This window comes from Leptodactylus fuscus, chromosome 1 (assembly GCF_031893055.1).
Source record: "Leptodactylus fuscus isolate aLepFus1 chromosome 1, aLepFus1.hap2, whole genome shotgun sequence".
Classification (NCBI taxonomy): Eukaryota; Metazoa; Chordata; class Amphibia; order Anura; family Leptodactylidae; genus Leptodactylus; species Leptodactylus fuscus.
In genome coordinates this window covers 174,440,893-174,459,756 of record NC_134265.1, presented here as the reverse complement: position 1 = coordinate 174,459,756, position 18,864 = coordinate 174,440,893, and the positions used below count along the sequence as shown (strand labels likewise).

Genomic DNA, 18,864 nt, shown 5'->3' with positions numbered 1-18,864 from the left:
TATATTTATTTTTTTGGGAGGGGGGGGGTCTATGACCAGCCACAATAGTAATGTATAGAATCTCCCATAAAATAGTGAAAAAAAAAAAGAAGTTTTAAAAAAATATAATAAAAAATAAAGTAAATAAAAGTTCTAAATCCCTCCTTTCCCTAGAATACATATAAAAGTAGAAAATGACTGTGAAACACGTTATACACATTAGGTATCCCTGTGTCTGAAAGTGCCCGGTCTACTGAATATAGGGTATCTGCAGTGCTCCTGTTCCATCGGGAAGGGGTTAATAGGAGCACTGCAGATACCCTATATTCAGCCAGGCTGAATTCCAAGTGGGGGAAAAAAACTCAGTCGTCAAGCTCAGGGAAGGGGCAGACAGACAATCAAAACACCCCCTCCCCTTCCCCAGCACCCAGCAACTACAGCACCCAAAAACCATTTTAATTTTTGAAATTTTCCAGTAGCTGCTGCATTTCCCCCCTTCAGCTTCTACTCGAGTCAATAAGTTTTCCTAGTTTTTTGTGGTAAAATTAGGGGCCTTATGTTGAGGTCGGCTTATACTCGAGTATATACGGTACTCTAGTACACCTTGTTTGCTTGTGTAGTTAATAGAATTTGGTTGACATGTTACTTACATGTGCTTCTCTAATGTAAAAGTGGCTAGTTTTTTACCTGCAACTCAGTGTAAATGTTGATGCAGATCCTGGCAAGATGAGACCTCAGTCAAGTAATAAATCAGACACACACTGGAGCAGATTGAGCAATGTAATTATGACAATACTAGACAAATATTGCCATATACATAACGTCATATCAATAGTTCCCCAGCACCACCTACACTTCAGCCCTCTTTGTGGATGTATTTCTACAGTCTCTTCTTCTTAATGCAGGGTGAGACTACAATTGTTATATACATCTTCACAACAGAACAATGATGAGAAAATTGTTCTGGATGACATTACTGAGGTAAATGATATTTCATATCCTGACATGGTAGCTTTTTCTTCACTCATACAAACAATCCTGAGGCAAAGTTTGATGAGATGGAATTAAGCATGGGCCAGATTAGAGAGAAAAGGGGATATGGCTGATTTATTACATCACCTAGTTTCACCATCGGGTGTGTCTTATACAATGTATTTCTTTCTTACCAATACTGCTTTATGAATATGACTTTGTTTGAAAATTAAGAAACATGACAAACTTACCCTTGCCATATATCTCTGACGCACACTGTAACAGATCCTGTTCCATGTAAGTGTTCACCAGCTCAATAAATACATTGTGACATTAATAAATACACCAACTGTATTCTAGTGCTGAATACATGAAACTGGAGCATGTACGGGTCCATTGAAAAATGGCAGGTATGTGCAGTCTATGTTTTCCACAGACTCTATCAATGGAATAGATGAGACAGGATGTGAAAATAAGACCTGCACTATAATATTTAGCAGTTTGGTTCTAAAGCTCCCATCTTGATCCATCAAAATACAGCTATATGGTTGGGACTGTAGAGATTAATGGATCTGACACAAATTGTGGTTGTTTGCATGGGGCCTTATAAAGTGACTTTGGCTCCCACGTGGGCATGTGTCACTGTATAGATTAGGGTTATTCAGTGGGATCACTAGCTGGTATCGGGTTCCTTGACCCTAAAGATGTTTAGGAACCACTAAGTTTAACATGGTGTATCCAAGTTGCTCAGTCCAAACCGACCACCTTGCTGCCTCATTCTCAAGAGGTTACATGTCCTGTCACCTATGGAAGTTCCTTGGTTACTGAGGAAATAATGCAGAAACAATGGTGTTTCTCAATATTCGCTGAATATTTCCCTATTCTGTATTATGTGAGCCATTAGTATAATAAGTCTGAGCTGCTAGTTTGGAGATACAGATATACATTATAAAAGAGATATGAATATGTGGGGTGCTGGCCAGAGCTGTTGAAAGGTTTGTCTCAGTAAGCCATTATTTTGGTGGGAAGTCATAAGGCCCATTCTTTTTCAGTTAGCTGAAGCTGATTTACAGTGGTCTTACTCATGCTGCTTTGTAATTCAGCGCGGGCAAGACAACAGTACACTTTGTAAGCTATGCGGCTATAGAATGTAGTCACTTTTAATGCTTTCTTGGCAATACGCCCCATTCTTCCAACCTATAAGACTTATTTATTACCTGCTAAGTTTGCTAACTATTATTGCCGCCTAGCAGACAGACTTAACCATCTGCCGCTTTTCACAAGATAAAGCCATTTCGTTCTTTTTTTCACATGGTAATATTACTTTCTCTGCCTCTGCAATAGTAGTTAAAAACAAATTACTGGCAGTGTCAACTATCAGATTGCCATTTTTCCTTGAGTGGCATTAATTTATGAGTTCTTTTTTTGACAATGGATTATGGCACATAGACCACTGGATTATAGTTGTATTTAATGAATGAAGGTCTGGAAATTGCATCACACGCTACGTGTTCTTTTATACTTGGATTACTGACACAGGAGGTGATTTCACTACCTCCTTGGATAAACACCTTTGTGCTGTTCTCCTCTTCACTTGTCCGTTTCATCCACAGAAGACTTGGGCAGAGCCTACTCTTAATTGCTGCGTGGCACGCTTCATGTAGCAAGCTTCCTGCCGCAATTACTGGGAGTTTATTTGCCATGGCCAAATGATCGTCTAATTCTGTATACATTTTCCTAAAGGATCTCTTCAGATGTCTCTGCAATTACAAAAAATCTATATATATTTCCAATGCCTTTTCTCTCTCAAACAATGAGGCCATTCCATTCATATTATCTATGGCTTGTTCTTATGTGTATGAATGAGTTAAAGTCAAATGTAAAAGTTTAATCTGCAATAACAACTTACAGTTTGCTTTTTCTTACTACAGAGCTCTCGTACTGCTCGTTCAGAGGAGGACCGTGACACTTTATGGGATGCGTGGGGATCATGGAGTGAATGCTCAAGGACATGTGGCGGGGGAGCCTCATATTCTCTACGGAGGTGTCTTAGTAGCAAGTAAGTTATACCATATATATATACTATGATATACTATGGCTGGATAATAAATTGAAAAATCACCAAAATGTTTTCCCTCATAACCAACATGATTTTTTTCCCATCGGTTATTTTGGTTTGATTTGAATATTCTCGAGTTACCACTTAAAATTTCATTTGGACCAAACACATCCAAACATCTTTAGTCTCCAGACTATACTAACCCCTTAATGACGCCGGTTAGTTTGTACATTAATGCTCGGCAAGGTTTTTCATAATTTCCCTCCGTTTTCCAATTAACATTTTTATTTTGACGTAGCTATGTGAGGGCTTATTCTTTGCATGACAAGTTGTACTTTCATTAGCCACCATTTTGGGGTACATATAATGTTTTAATTTGTTTTTATTTATATTTTTGAGGGTTCCTGTGAAATAGCACACAATTCTATCATAATTTTTTGCGTTCTGTTTTTACGGCAGCATTCACTCTGCTTGACAATGATATGGCAGCTTTGTCCGGGGAGGGAGAGAGGGTCATTACAATTACGGCGATACCATATCTAAATCGGTTTTTAAGATAAGATAATCCTTTAATAGTCCCACATTGGGGAAATTTCAGCATGTTACAGCAGCATAGTAATACAGGTACAGGATAATACACAGTAATATAATACAGACGTAGGCATACATATGCTGAGAAGAGAAGATATACTAGGAGTCCATAGCAGCTAAGGAACAGAAGAAAGAAAGAAGGAAGACTTCATGGTCATCGTCATAATCATTAGTTCTCTGTGCGGAGTGATCTTCACTTGGTCTGATGTAGATTATACAGCCTGACCGCAGTTGGAAGGAAGAACCTGTGATAGCGCTCCTTCTCACACTTGGGGTGAAGCAGATTGTCACTTACAGTGCTGCCAAGTCCCATCAAGGTCCCATACATGGGGTGGGATTTGTTCTCACGCATGGAGGTCACCACAAGATATTATTATTAGGATATAACGCTTTTACAAATAGAACATCACTTTTTTTAAAATTAAAACATTCTATGTACAATGTATTCCCTTTCTATGGTATCTGTTAGCACCCCTTTTTTGCCATATGTTCTTCTTTTAGCCTTCATTCACACAAAGTATGCAGTGTAGGCTGCGAGCACGGATGACACCTGGATTGGTATCCGGGTGTCATCCGAGGTTTTCACTGATCCATCCATTCTACTGGATAGGCTGAGCCACAAATGTACACAGGTATAGGGCCTGCTCCATAATTTGCGGCTTTTAAATGCGGCCCACACACACAACCACAAAAACTATGGCTGTGTGCATGGGCCCATTATAATGTATAGGTCTGTATTGTGGATAAAATTACGGTCGTGTTCATGAGGCCTTAAACAGATGCATGCAGTGGTGTAACTAAAATCTTATGGGCCCCGGTGCAGTCTTTTCTCTGGGGCCCCCTACCTCATCCCTACAGCGTATTCTTGATAGTGATAGTTACGGGTGCTAAGAAGTTTAATAAACCTTAGTGTGGTTAGGGTAATCTGTGGGTCTCCTTGGCTTATGGGCCAAATGGAAGCTGCAATCTCTATACTGATACCAGTGCTTATGTGCCCCCTACGGCTCCTGGGCCCAGTGCGACTGCACCCTCTGCACCCACTCAAGTTAGACCCCTTGATGCATGAGCAGTATAGTAAAAACATGATGTGAACGTAGTCTTACATGGTACAGAAGCATTGGGAAATATATGGAAACTTTGTTGGATGACTTTATCTGTGAAATCTTGTTTTCACATGGTACAGTAAATTCACCATAAATAACTTCCATGACTTCAGCATATACTTTTCCAACCAGCCATAAAAATGTTATTTACACTTCATACCAGTAATACTACGATGTAAATTGATTGAGCACAGGAATATTACCATTATATATGCATAGAAATGGAAGAGAAAAATATTAGACACAAATTCTTGACTTAAATTGACTGGAAGAGACTGTATTTAAAGACCTTTTCTGGCTTCTAGTGAATAAAGGCTTCATTTGATTCAGGACTCTTTAATTCATAACTAAACTTTCAGACAACTTTTCATTTTCTGGTAGTATTTGTGTCATAAATCCATTTTGGAATTTACTTTATTAACAAATTTTGGATTCTTTCTGTAAAATCTTGCATCTCTTTACTCTTCCCCTTGTTTATGTATTGAGAGCTGTTCCCACCTCTCAATGAATGTTACTGTGTATAGGAGTACGGGCCTGTGCAACATGTAGACAGAATAAGAGTAGGGGAGGGTCACTTCAAACAGTTATACCTCGGACATTATAACAATTACAAACTTGCTTTTGTTGTCATATGACACTGAGATTTGCAGTGCTATCTATATTATTTCCAGAGACATCACTAGTTGAAAATACAGTCAGAATTGTGATATTTATATCATACATATTGTATAGCTGCCTATAAATCCCAAATGAGTTTTCATCCAGTGATATCTCTGGATATAGTTTAGATAGCTCTGCAACCTTAGAAGAGAATCTCTTCTTTCATATGACACCAAAAGTAGGTTTGTATGTTTGTATGTTTTATAATATCTGAGCTATAACTGTTTAATGTGACTGTCCCTTCACCTCATTTTCTCTACATTTGACACAAATACTGCCAGGAAATAAAAAGTTGTCTGAAAGTTCAGTAACTCTTTAATGTTGTGGGAAGAATATGCAAATCTGACTTCCATGATGTAATTAGGATGTCAGTGCCTCAAGTGTGCACACCAATAGAGGGTGCTGACTGAGAATGTGCAAGTCTAACTTCCATGATGTAATTAGGAAGACAGAGTCTCAGTCAAACACACCTATAGAGGGCGCTCCCTTTAACATCATGCCGACCTTCTAAGAGGCCTTTGTTTGCAATGATGTTGGGATCATGGAAGTCAGATTTGCATATTCTTTCCATGTTCCTTTGCAGTGGAGCGCTCATGGCTTAATAAGACTCCACACACGTATATGGTAGTCTCTCCCTATGGAGTGACGATATCTCCTTAACCCTCTTTAAAGAGGACCTTTCATCAGATCGGGCACATGCAGTTTTATATACTGCTGGAAAGCTGACAGTGCGCTGAATTCAGCGCACTGTCGGCTTTCCTGATCCGTGCCCGGTGTAAAGCGCTATCGGTCCCGGGACCGTAGCGCTTTAGTGTCAGAAGGGCGTTTCTGACTGTTAGCCAGGAACGTCCTTCTGCCTCGCGGCGCCTATCGCGCTGTACTGTGGAGCGGGGAGGAACGCCCCCTCTGCTCACACAGCTCGTCCATAGACGAGTATTATCAGGAGAGGGAGGGGGCGTTCCTCCCCGCTCCACAGCACAGCGTGATAGGCGCCGCGAGGCAGAAGGACGTTCCTGGCTAATGGTCAGAAACGCCCTTCTGACACTAAAGCGCTACGGTCCCGGGACCGATAGCGCTTTACACCGGGCACAGATCGGGAAAGCCGACAGTGCACTGAATTCAGCGCACTGTCAGCTTTCCAGAAGTATATAGAACTGCATGGGCCCAATTTGATGAAAGGTCCTCTTTAATGTTGTGTCTGTCTTCTGTTACTGTGTGTTAGGATGGCTCTGCACATACTGTAGCAAACCGTCCTCAGAGAGATGGATAGATGTGCTTAGTAACAACTGAAATACGCACTCCTAGTTACACATTTATTAAACTGCCTGCAGAATACCTGCCAGTACTACTGCAACACATGTCCTAGCCAACTCCCACCCCTCTATTGTCCTCAGCAGCATTGATAGGGAAGTTAGACAATAGTGCGTGTGCAGAATGTACAGAGGTGCCATTTGCAGGATTTGGCTGCTTGGTCAGTTAGGATGCTTGCCTAGCAAACCAATAAAGGAACAGATACATTGTCCACTCTCAGTTCTCAGAGCCAGGTGCTTAATAAACCTGCCATATTATGTGTTATTCTATGCCAGTTATTGTGTCATGCAACCTGGTTTTATTGGATTGTCCTATGTTTCTGACCTGACTCTGACTTGACCTGCTTTTTCAATAAACTCTTTCTTATTGAATTAGCCTTGACTTTGGACTGCCTGACTGTGTTGTCTGCTTTCCTGACAATTGCTGTTCCCTTCAGGTATTGACTCTTCCTTCCCTCAGATTCTATTTTTCCATTTTGTTTGGCATCCTTTCCCTGGTGTTCACTGACACTTTCCCCCAGCCAGTTACTTTCTCCACTAGTTTGCTCCATTAGTTGTCAGGTACTTTTAAGATGCAACTTGGGGACTCGGCAGCAAAGTCCAGATAGTCCAATGCACTTGTTGAAGCTTGGTTCCCTGCTAACCAGAGTAACCTATGTTAAGTAAGACAGCGACCACTACTCAAATAAATTACATCACTGTATTCCCTAGGATGGTTGTGCACTATGTTGCCCTTATTAAATTAGAGCTTGAAGACAGTGTAAGTAGCTCTAGAAACACTCCCCACAGTTGAGAACCTACAGTCTAGGAGGCATGAAGCACACATCACTTTGGAGACCTTTTTTGATGATCTGATTAGTTTGTCTTGTGTGTCTTGGAGGTGTTTTAGATTTACTTTGCTATTGTTTGTGGCATTTTAAAATTAACTTCATCTCAACTGTTCATCAACTGAGTCTTAAGAGTGCCTTAAAGAATATAGGGTATGCTTTTCTGCAGTGGTGTGTCCTGTACCCTGTCTTTTAAAGGTATACAGAGTGTTTATGTCATCCATTTACTACTACTTTATCAGATAAATAAAATCGTATTTCATTCAAAGTCATATCCAGTGGTTTGCAGAGTGCAAAATCATGTTAATAACCTTTCTTTAAAAAAAAAAAAAAAATGCAATTCCTATTCATTTTGACACCAATTCACAGGAGACATCACTTGTACAAATGTAGTAAATTAACCAGTTTCTGGCTATTTTAAAAAAAACAAAAAACATTGTACACTTGAATAAAAAAAGGTCCCAAGGTCATGAGTTAATCTGTGGGTGGGTTCATCAGATCGTGGTCACATGTGACAACTCAAAAGCCAACATAATCCCAACATGGTAATTACACAGATGCCTAGACATTGGCACAAAGATTTCTTCAGAGAATTAAAGGGTTCAAGTACATTCATTCATAAGGTTATGTTAATTAGAGATCAAGTACTTTGAAGCATGACAGTCAATGGTTTACACATGTCACAAGTCATGCTTGCAATCTTAGGTCTGAATCAGTAAAACATACAAAATATTAATTAACACTTTAACAAGTTTAAAAAATGGCAGCTATATTACATAAATGTGTGCTGTTTCACACAAATATCTCAAAAGACCTATGAAAGATTTATTTGATGTGAAAACCAGGGTTGACAAGTTGGATTCAGGGCCAGTTTTGGGAGAAGCTGAAAAAGTTACTAGCTCTGACTTCAAAATAAAATGATTAACTATTTAAATATATTATTCAATTATTGATATTGTATAATGAATTAGATGTATAGTTTGTTGCATGTTATTTTGTGTATATATTTTTAGGATCTCCTCTACAAAATAGTAAAAAGCAGCTCCCTTTCTATAGAACTAGGATTACATGGAAGCGCATCCATTAAAATGCTTGTTATTTAATAAGATCTTTCACTGACCATTTAGCTGCTGAAGTGGTCAATCTTCTTTTTTTTATGCAGATTGTGAGCCCCATATAGGGATCTCAATGTACATTTTTTTGCTTTGCATTTAAAGGGGTTGTCCCATGAAAAGCATCCTATCTATACTGCTAGTTTATGTGGATTTAAGACTTTTCCTAAATACATTGCTTTATCAAAACTGCTTTGTTTGGCCGCTATCTTAATTTATTCACTTCATTGTTTACACTCAGTTTCTATGGCCACTGGGCTTATCTGCTCAGTTCCCAAGTGATGTAGCTTCCGAATCTCAGGGGGGAGGGAGGGGCTGAGTGCTCAGCAGCAGCTCTGAGCTTTTTATGTCTGACAAGTAATGGAGCTCCTCAGATAGGGGAGGGGGGAGGTGAGAGCATTTCTGATTCTGGTTTAATTGAATTTGGCTGATAAGAGCTGAGATAAGGAGTCCGTTACCTCTGTATGTAATTCAAGCTGACTCAAATCCAGCTCTGCTACATCAGCTTCTACATCAGCTTTATACTGTGGTAATACATTTACAACCAATGCCTCATTACTGACTGCAAACATAGCAGATAGCAGAGCAAGTGAAACCCAGCCCACCAATGTCCCAAGAAAACCAGTAAGTGAACAGAGTACAGAGCCTGCAGGTTGGTGAACAAGGGTTATGGGAATACCCCTTTAAGTATGTCTTTGTAGAATGGGAGGAAATCCACGTAAACACAGGGAGAACATACAAACTTCTTGCAGATGTTGTTGGCGGGATTCGAACCCAGAACTACAGCACTGCAAGGCTAACCACTGAGCCACCGTGTTGTCTTCAAAGTGGTCAATCTTCTGTGCAACAGACAGTCGTCCTGTAGAGAATGGATTGTCTGGATGGGGCATTTTTCCTTTATTCTCTAGTTAGTGAGCCTTAAATATCAGTGTCATTTTAACAAACTTTGCATAAATGACTAGCATATGCAATAATGAGAAACATTGTAATATATATTATCAGAGAGAAATGCCTCAGTCTGCTCTTATCAGGCTGTGTTTCTCCTCCTCCCTCTGCTAAAGTAACTTTCACTGGTGAAATCACTGCACTACCCCTGTGGAGACTTCAGGTCATATGACATATCTATAGACATTTGTGGAGAGGGAAAGGGGCCCATATTCAGACATTGTATGCTATTTAAATGATTTTTACCTTGTCTCTAACTAGGTATACTTACCTGAAAATGTCTGGTTTGGGGCGTGGATGTTACCGAACGGAGAGCAACTAACCTGTTTTATTGTACAGACCCTTTCCATTTTTTGTTTAAGCTTGTTCTATTTCGTCTCGCTATGTTTCTGAATTTATTGTGAGAGAGAGGTGCGGCTGGTCTCCGATCAGGCTATAAAGTCTTACCACCGCTTTCTTTCTATTCCTCATTACTAGAGAAATTAAGAAGCGCTGAACTTATTAACTTATTATTATCCTTCCCTGACCAATACCAACTGTGTACCCACTTGCTCTTCTCCACTCTCCTCTACCCCGCCTACCCTCGCTCACTACCCCACTTTCACACTCCCTTCCCTTACCTCTTTTCTCTATCCTTCTCTTCCCACACCTGCTCTTCTTTACCCACTCTCTACCTTTCACCCTTTCCCTACTCTCTTCCTCTTCTCCTCCATACTTTTAACTCTCCTCCTATTTCCTCTCTTTCCCTCCTTCTTCCTATATCCTCCTGTGTTCTTTTTTCTTTTTCTTTCTCGCACCAGAGTGGACCCAGTTCTCTCTAGAGGAATTGTTCTATTCCATATCCTTCCCATACAGGCAAGTCAACATTCACGCAACCAGCATACAAGAAAATAGAGAGGTGGCACTCCTACAACTGCCAAAGTATGGCCAAAAGCATTTGGAGGAAAAATATATGTAAAGCTTATGCCAATAAACGGGTGGTGCTCAGCTACCCAGAAAAATAACTTGTATAGACATAAACAATGTTGGAAAAAAACAGGGGCGCTCACCCTAGGCGTCTCTTAGAATCGTTTCTTTATTTCATATGATGACATATGTTGATTTTATTGAAGATGAAATAAAGAAATGATTTTAAGAGACATCTAGGGTGAGCGCTCCCATTTTTTTCCTATATTGTTTATTCACGCAACCAGACCTACCACATTGCTTGCTCCACATTGTTTGACAGAATAGCCTTTATCACAGTCACCATCTTTAACGTAAATGGCTTAAACTTCCTTCAAAAGCGTCACAGTGTCCTCATCTCTCCCAGAAACTGAAATCTGATGTTCTCCTTCTTCAAGAGACCTCTCTAATACTACCCTGGTTTCCCAGAAATAAGTTTAACCAATTTCAACTCTCTAGACCTTCCCCAACTCTTGACAAAAGATGTAAACAAACTACTTGAACAGATCTCTCTCACAGAACTCCGACAGGTGCTACAAAGCTTTCGATGAATAAAAGCCCTGGTCCAGATAGCTTGCCATTATCGTACTATAAAAAATTTCACTCTGTAACCCCCAACTCTGTATGTTGTGCAATGCCTTACTGACCTGAGAATACCTTTCGAAACAAACTCAAGAAGCACATATTTCTCTCATCATCAAACAGGGGATCAGGGGCTCTCTAGTAGCTACTGCACATTATCGCTACTAAACTTAGACTTGAAGATCTGGGCCAAACTACTATCCATACATCTTCAGCTCCTACCCTCTTCCATAGTCCACGGGAAACAGTCTGGCTCTTTCAAAGACAGAGAAGGAAAAGACAATACCCATATATTACTTCATGCTATAGCTCTGACCTATAAACTCTGTAAGCCGCTAGTCCTTCTCGGCATTGATGTCGAGTCAATTGGGCCTATATGCAAGCTATCCTCTGGGCTTTTGGACTACCTGTACCTTTTTTATGACTATATTTTCACTCTACCCCAGACCTGACACATGGCTTAAGGTAAACGGGATGCTTTTTCCATATTTTAATAATTCCAATGGGACTCAATAAGGATGCCCCCTGTCCCCAACTTTGCTTATTTTATTACATTGGCAACATTATGCCATGCAGCATACAAGCACCCAGGGATTGAAGGACTCTCCATGGGGAAAAACTATCTTCAGTTGGTAGCTTTTGTGGACAACATCCTTTTTCTTGTTTCAAACCTGGCAGAAGGCGTACCTGCTCTCACGACCCTGATGAAGGAATATGGAGGTAGTTATAGTACCCCTTCCTACCAAGCTTCAACAAACGATTCAGTTAGCCTCCCTGTACACCTGGAAAATGGAAAACATTCTGTACTTAGGCATCAAATTGACTGGCTATCTCCCTGACCTTTACACTGAGAACCTTTTATCATTATTACAAGAGACAAAAGACTCCCTACTCCGGAAAAATCTCGTCCAAACATATGTCATACAAAGCTACTTTACAGGATCCAAATGTTCCAGATTCCGCTTCCAAAACTTTTCTTGTGCTCTATATGCTCTATCTTTATACGCTTCATGTGGAAAGGCAAACCAACCCGCCTACCATACGGCCTACTGGTCAAGAAGAAAAAAGAAGGCGGTATATCTCCACCGGATATCAATACCTGTAAAGCTAACCTTCTCTCTAGATGGCTTGCTCTGACTTCACCAATGAAATTCCATCTTATTAAGGAAATGGTGGAGTTGCAGCATTGAGAACACCTGACTCCCTTCTTCTGGATCCCTAGTCCGAAAATTTTTAGGACACAGCAGTTCGATATCCTTCTCAGAGGCCCATGTGAATCCTGGCATGGTATTAGCCCATTTCTCGCTCCGACTCCATCAAGACTATATCCTGCAAAACTGCTGCCACATATAATACTCAAATCAGCACAGGGGTATGAAGATTACTGGCTTAAGCTAAAAGACAAACTTCTAGGCAACCTCTTCCACAACGCCTCTCCCCTTTCAGATTACTCCATTCAGCACCACTTGCCAAATATGAAGCTGACCCCCATGCATTACTTGCACTATCATTGGTAAGCCTTCTCTTTCTCTCTCTCTCTCAATCCTCTAGTCTCTTTGGGACCTCACCTCGTTTGAAAAAATGATCCTTCTACATTCTTCACGCTCGAGAAAACTGACACATTGCAAATTAGTCCTGACTGTTTCAGATCCAATCTCCAAACTGGCTTATATCTCTTTTAGGTATAATTGAAGCGGAAAGACTTTCTGTGAAAAGTACTGCGGGCAAAAGCACAATGAACTTCCACAGCGGTTTTTCCCCGCAGCTCTTTTTCGCTGAAATCGACTAAGTGGGGCCTTAGCCTAAAGGGGTTTTCTTGGTCAAAAATTTTGATTACTATCCTAAATCAATATTAGGTCAATAATATTAGGTCTGTGAAGGTCTGACACCCAGCACCCTCATTAGTCCGCTGTTCTGAGCAGCTGATACACAGAGAATGGAGCAGAAACCTGTACTCTGTGTAGTGGCTGACCAAAGTTACTGCAGATTAGCACCCATTCAAATAAATGAGAGATGATCTGCAGTGCCTGATCTGGACACTACACATAGAACAGAGCTGTCTGTTTTCTGCTCCATTCTCTGTGTATCAACTGCTTAGAACAGTTGATTGATGAGAGTACCAGGTATCAGACCCCGACTGATCTGATATTGATGGCCTATACTTAGGCTTTATCATAAGTATTTTTAGTCCAGAAAACATCTTTATGTGTATATAATGTGATTTGGCATAAAAAATAACCATTTTCTGCATGCTTACAGGGACATTTAATGCTTCTGATGTATATGGTATGAAGCGAAGACAAACATTTGCTTCCACTTCATTTCCAGGAACCTAATTAGAATCAAATTTCTGGAGCTGTCTGATATTGTTTTCCTTGGAAATACAGATATTCACACATTAAAAACATGCTAAGTATTTGCGGTTAGAAAAACAGGTTGAGGCTAAAGCCTCTGTAGGACTTGTGTTTTGGGAGCCTCATGATATGACTATAATTTTTATTGGGCAACCCCCAAGGTCTTTTTAATCATTTATTTTACGTATGCTGAGTGCATAAAAATTTTTTTTCATTACAATATTTTATAGGACCTTCTCTATAAATTATTACAAAACAGGGCATCGCAACGAAGGTCGGGCTGCACTCAGCTTACACAATCGGTTGTGTGCATGAGGTCTTACATGTCTGTCTTGATGGGTCCTTTGCAACTTTAATAACAGTGATTAAAGGGGTTTTTCCATCTCAGTGTTTCAGCAGTCTGGCTGGAGTCTTTTCATCTCACTTCCTGCATTTCTCATCCCTCCCCCCCCCCCCCTTGCTAAACGGGCCAGAGAAATCTCACAACACTTATACATATCAGATAATATATAGATGCTTGTAAAGAACGGACTCAGTGTTATCTGTGTGTTTCCATAAAGAGATAACAGACTGGGCTTTATCAGCAAACTGCAATTAGCTGAACAATTGTCCTACCGGCAAGAGCAGTGATTAAGTGACGTCACTTGTCCTATAGGTCCGTAGTTATAGCAATGCTGTTTAAACAATGGGAGGAATAAGGTCACATAGCAGGAGAACAAAGCAGAATTTCTAAAACAATATATTTAGGAAAAGTCTTCAATTTACATAAGCTACCAGTATAGATAAGATCCTTGAGATGGGACAACCCCTTTAATAAAGTGATTACTTGATCTTCAGTGCAGCAGGAAAAATACATGTAAATTTTGGATAGCGGCTTGGTATTGATTCTGCTGGTTTTTCGCATAAACTCATTTATTTTCCACCAACTAACTCCTTACTATCCATCTAAGTAATATAGTATGAATATTTTGAGCTGCATGCATATAAGGTGAAAGCCATAAAGCAGGCAGACATATAAAACACATAGGTCTCATTTTTTTATACTGCAATTCCTTGCAGTCTCGGGTTGGAAACATAACCCGTATGGTAGCTGACATTGAAGTTACTATACTCACACAATGATGTAATACTGTAATTATGGTGTCTCCTTAAGTCCAGTACATTTTATGACCTGGAAGTCAAATAGTCTGCCATAATTTTGTTCCGATCTACAGCAACGTAGTGTATAGTCTAAAAATGATTTAGCAAGCCCAACAAAACGTAGGAAGGAAACCTGCCGTACTTGGATTTCTATATTTTATGGATGGAAGCAGGAACTTCTAACATTTTATAGGGGGGCGGAGGCTAGAGAGCTGAGAGGTTATTCAGCGTTTGGAACGCACAAGGAAGAAAAAAAAGTTGTTCCATTAAAAAAAAAAGGCAAAATGGCACAAGACTGCTAATAAAGATGTGGATTTAACCAAATGGGAAATCCCTGTATACAGATGTTTTAGTGTGCGAGCGCAAAAGGTCAGAATCCATGAACGTCTTTGTTTCCTATAGGAAATCCTGCATTAACTCCAGGACAGGGTGAAGCTCAGGGCGTGTATGCTTGAAGAGTGTAAAAAGTGAATGTCATCCTGCCAAATCGTATCTTAAAATACTTAAAAAGATTTTTGTATGCGGAGGAGGGTTTGTTCTGGCTAAGGTAACAGAAAGAGGTCTGAAACAAATATCAGCAGTTATCTAAGGGATAATTCATCTGCAGCTGTTTGTACATTATTAGGAGCAGGAACACAGAGCTAAGTTTAATAGTAACCAGTTCACGACAAATGGGTCCGACTAGCTTGCTGATCTTATTATTCATTTGACAGATGGTGGCCCCTGAAATCTCTTTGCTCTATGGTCTTATCCTATTCCTTATTATATTTTATTTTCTTTACTTATATCTACATTTCCAGTCCAAGTGAAATATTTTGAAGTTGATCTTTGCCTTTTGGGTGGTTATGTGCAGTAGAAAAGTCGAAGGACGCCACTTATGTGAGCAGTCTTTACAGCTAGATGTAATATGTAGTACACAGAAGGTCTTTAGTGATTTCCCACTTGTAAAGGGAATCACTTTATAATATGACCAAAATATAAAACAAAGTAGACCCACATAGGGGACACGCAAATCCTAACAATATCCATATTGCTGACTGGCATCTAATACTCATTTTCTCACTCATGTTTACAAGTAAATGTGTAAAACTTAAAGGGGCTATTTAGCTTCCAAAAATTAACTGCAAGTACATCCACAGCAGTGCTAACTACTTACTTTTTCCATGTGCACTCTTTGCTTAGCTGTACTTTACTTGTTGTTTTTTACATCACTGTTATTTACATGAAATCAATCTGTGGACAAACTACGTTTCCCATGATTCATTTGTCTGCTCTCACTCTGTGTACGTCTTCCTTCTCTACCTATGCAAATTTCTTCCCTGCTACAGGGTCTGTTTTGTGTCACAGTGTCTGTTTGTATCCCATTTTTGCTGTCTGTGCAGCATTGCTCTCCTCCACATACCTGACAAGGCAATAAATAATTCCCATGAGTGGCTTCAAGAGGTAAGGACATCACATGCTGTTGTGATGTTTCATTTGCTGGGTGAACTGCTTTCAGGGAGGGGTAGTGAGCTTGCAAACAAAACGTCACAGCTGTGGTTAATGATAATATATATTAGGAACTGTTTTGTATTGATGAAACCTGTTACTTGGCCCATACTTAAAACTATATGTGGCACTATAACAGCCAAATATCTATGTTATGTTGATTCCATGATATGTGTTCCTCTCTGTAATGGAGTAGGCTTTTCCTACAAATAAGTGTGAAGACCAGTCTCGTATTGGCACCATGAGAGATGCTAACATACTACCGAGATGCTACCATACTGATTCATATGAGTGTGATTGATATTAGCAGCAAACTGTGTAGTGTCTATAGTCCGTACTATGCCACTAATATATAGAATGCTGCTACTCTAATGACTAAGTCACATTGACAAGGAAGCTTTTTATTTCCAGGGGTGTCCTCAGTCTGAAAAGGTTGGGAAACATTTATCTACTGACAGGTTAAAACAGTTTGTAAGACACTAAGGGCTAGTTCACACGTGGGCAAAGGGGAGGTTTTTGACAGCGGAATTCGCTTCAAAAACCTCTCCTTTAACATGGTGGTCTATGTAGACCACTAGCTTTTTTTTTCCTCCTAGCGTTTTCCGCCTGAAGAAGCGACATGACCTTTCTTCAGGCGGAAAACGCCTGAAGAATTGCATAGAAGTGAATGGGAGGCGAAAACCGCGCGGTAAAAAAACGCGCGGTTTTTTGCACACAAAACAGTTTTCGCCTGCAGTTTCTATAGCACATATAGGAAAAAAAAACCCTAGCGAAAACCGCGTCAAAAACCTCGTCAAAAACCGCGTGGAATGCAAAAAACAGCGTCAAAAAAACTCCCCGAGGTTTTTTACCTCGCACAAATAAGCTAGGCGGTTTTCACGTGTGAACTGACCCTAAATCTTCTTATCTATGTAAATCCTGCAAATAGTGGTATGATAGGCTGTGCCTGGCTACTGAGTTCATAATCTTGGGAATCCACCGGATAGCACTTTTTTGGCTTTATTTATTATAGGAAAATTGAACACCTGATGCTAGTATATGTTGTTTGTGCCTCTTATAGAAAATACTCACAGTCCCCATAAAAAGCAATGGCCAACATCTTGTCTTTGGCATTTTGTCATCTATTTATTAAATTTTTCCTGGAAAAAATATGAATAAAATAACTGTGCATTATCATACTTCTTGTCAATCTAGGTTGTAGGTGCCAACTTTTCATTCAGTAATTATTTTTTTTATTCTAAGGAACAGAAGAGAATATAGTGGAATATGTATCATAGGGCTGGTACATCATACATAGAGCCTTGAAATAAAAAAGGGGCCATCACCATCTTTAAAGAGGATCTAACTTTGGGAAAAGTCATTTTTAACTAAGCACATCCTTGCATAGCCTTTAGAAAGGCTATTCCACACCTACCTTATGTATGTAAATCTCCTCAGTAGTTTTTGAATGAGACCGTTTTTATTCTTATGCTAATTAGCTTCCATTGAGCACAGAAAGTTCTCAGTGAGCACTCTCTGCTATTCTCTGTTGTGTGCTGTGTGTGAGAGCAGGGGGATGAGGCATCAGCAGCAGCCTGTGCTGTATACACAGGAGAGAGAGGAGTGCTCACTGAGGACTTCCTGTGCTCACCAGAAGCTAATTAGCATAGGAATAAAAACTACTGAGGCGATTTACATACAAAAGGTAGGTGTGAAATAGATTTTCTAAAGGCTGTGCAAGTATGTGTTTAGTTAATAATGACTTTTCCCAATGATAGAGCCCCTTTAAAATAATAATAGTTCTTACTACTATCTGCTTCACTGCACCTAAAGGACTATTAACAACTTAGAATTATTACAATTTAGATAAGAAATGAACCCATTATTCTTTCTACTGTAATTATTTGTGGTGGATAGTTTTTATATTTCTTTATATTATATTACAGTTAAGTGAATTAATAATTCTTGAATAAATATAGCTACTTACTGCATATGTGTTAATGTCATTCCCTTACTTTGTATGCAATATGCAACACATAATATTATATGGAATTAATTACCAGAGCCTGCAACGTGTTAGGGATGGAATGTCCATGTGTCAGTGTCAGCAGCCGAGATATGATATAGCTTGTGGAGGTTGTTTTATGTTGTTGTTGGCGTGGTTTTTCTCATACCTGGAGACACATTTAAATGATTTCAGAATACACTGAGATAAATATACTTTTGTGTATTGTGAGTTTTGGAAGGAAAATGCATGTCACTGAACCGAGGTGATTTATACAAGCTATGTTTCGATTGTGCATGTGCCAAATTCCAAATCTGCACTTGCATTGCTTCCTGTAGAGCAGCACAAGTCAGTTTCTCACTAGCCAGACTATATAGGAATTCTAATAAGTTGCTAGCAACAGGTGGCTTGGGGTCTTCTGGGGCAGCACTCTTTAAAGGAGTGGAAGAGGAAAGGTTGCCACCTTTCCTGGAAAACACTATGTGGCATGTTATTGCGGTCAGTAAAATTCAGACAGGATGGTAACACATAGAAAAGACATTTACAACTACAAATGTCATCACACTGAGCCTACTAAAATAAACAGATATCTGTTATTCTGGTCATGTGAATTGGAATGCTATAACAGCTTTGTGGGCAAGGCCACCTCTCCTGGTGGTAAACAGGCTTCTTTAATTGTTTTGTGTGGGTTCTCCTCTGGCATCACTATGATACCAGTTACAGTAGGTTTCTGCTTTTACTAGTTCTAGCATTCCCTTTGACTGAGGCATTACTATTTGACCTTGTTTTCTGTCCTGCACTGTGTTTAAAGGG

At 39.7% G+C, this 18,864-nt stretch overlaps 1 protein-coding gene across 1 annotated transcript in view; it reads left to right on the top strand.

The window, feature by feature from the left end:
- The window catches only part of ADAMTSL1 (ADAMTS like 1), a 624,112-nt gene that overhangs the window by 430,561 nt on the left and 174,687 nt on the right, over positions 1–18,864 (top strand). Inside the window, exon 3 of the mRNA XM_075279894.1 lies at positions 2,883–3,010. Coding sequence (XP_075135995.1) covers positions 2,883–3,010 — 128 coding nt within the window. The remainder of the gene's footprint in view (positions 1–2,882; positions 3,011–18,864) is intronic.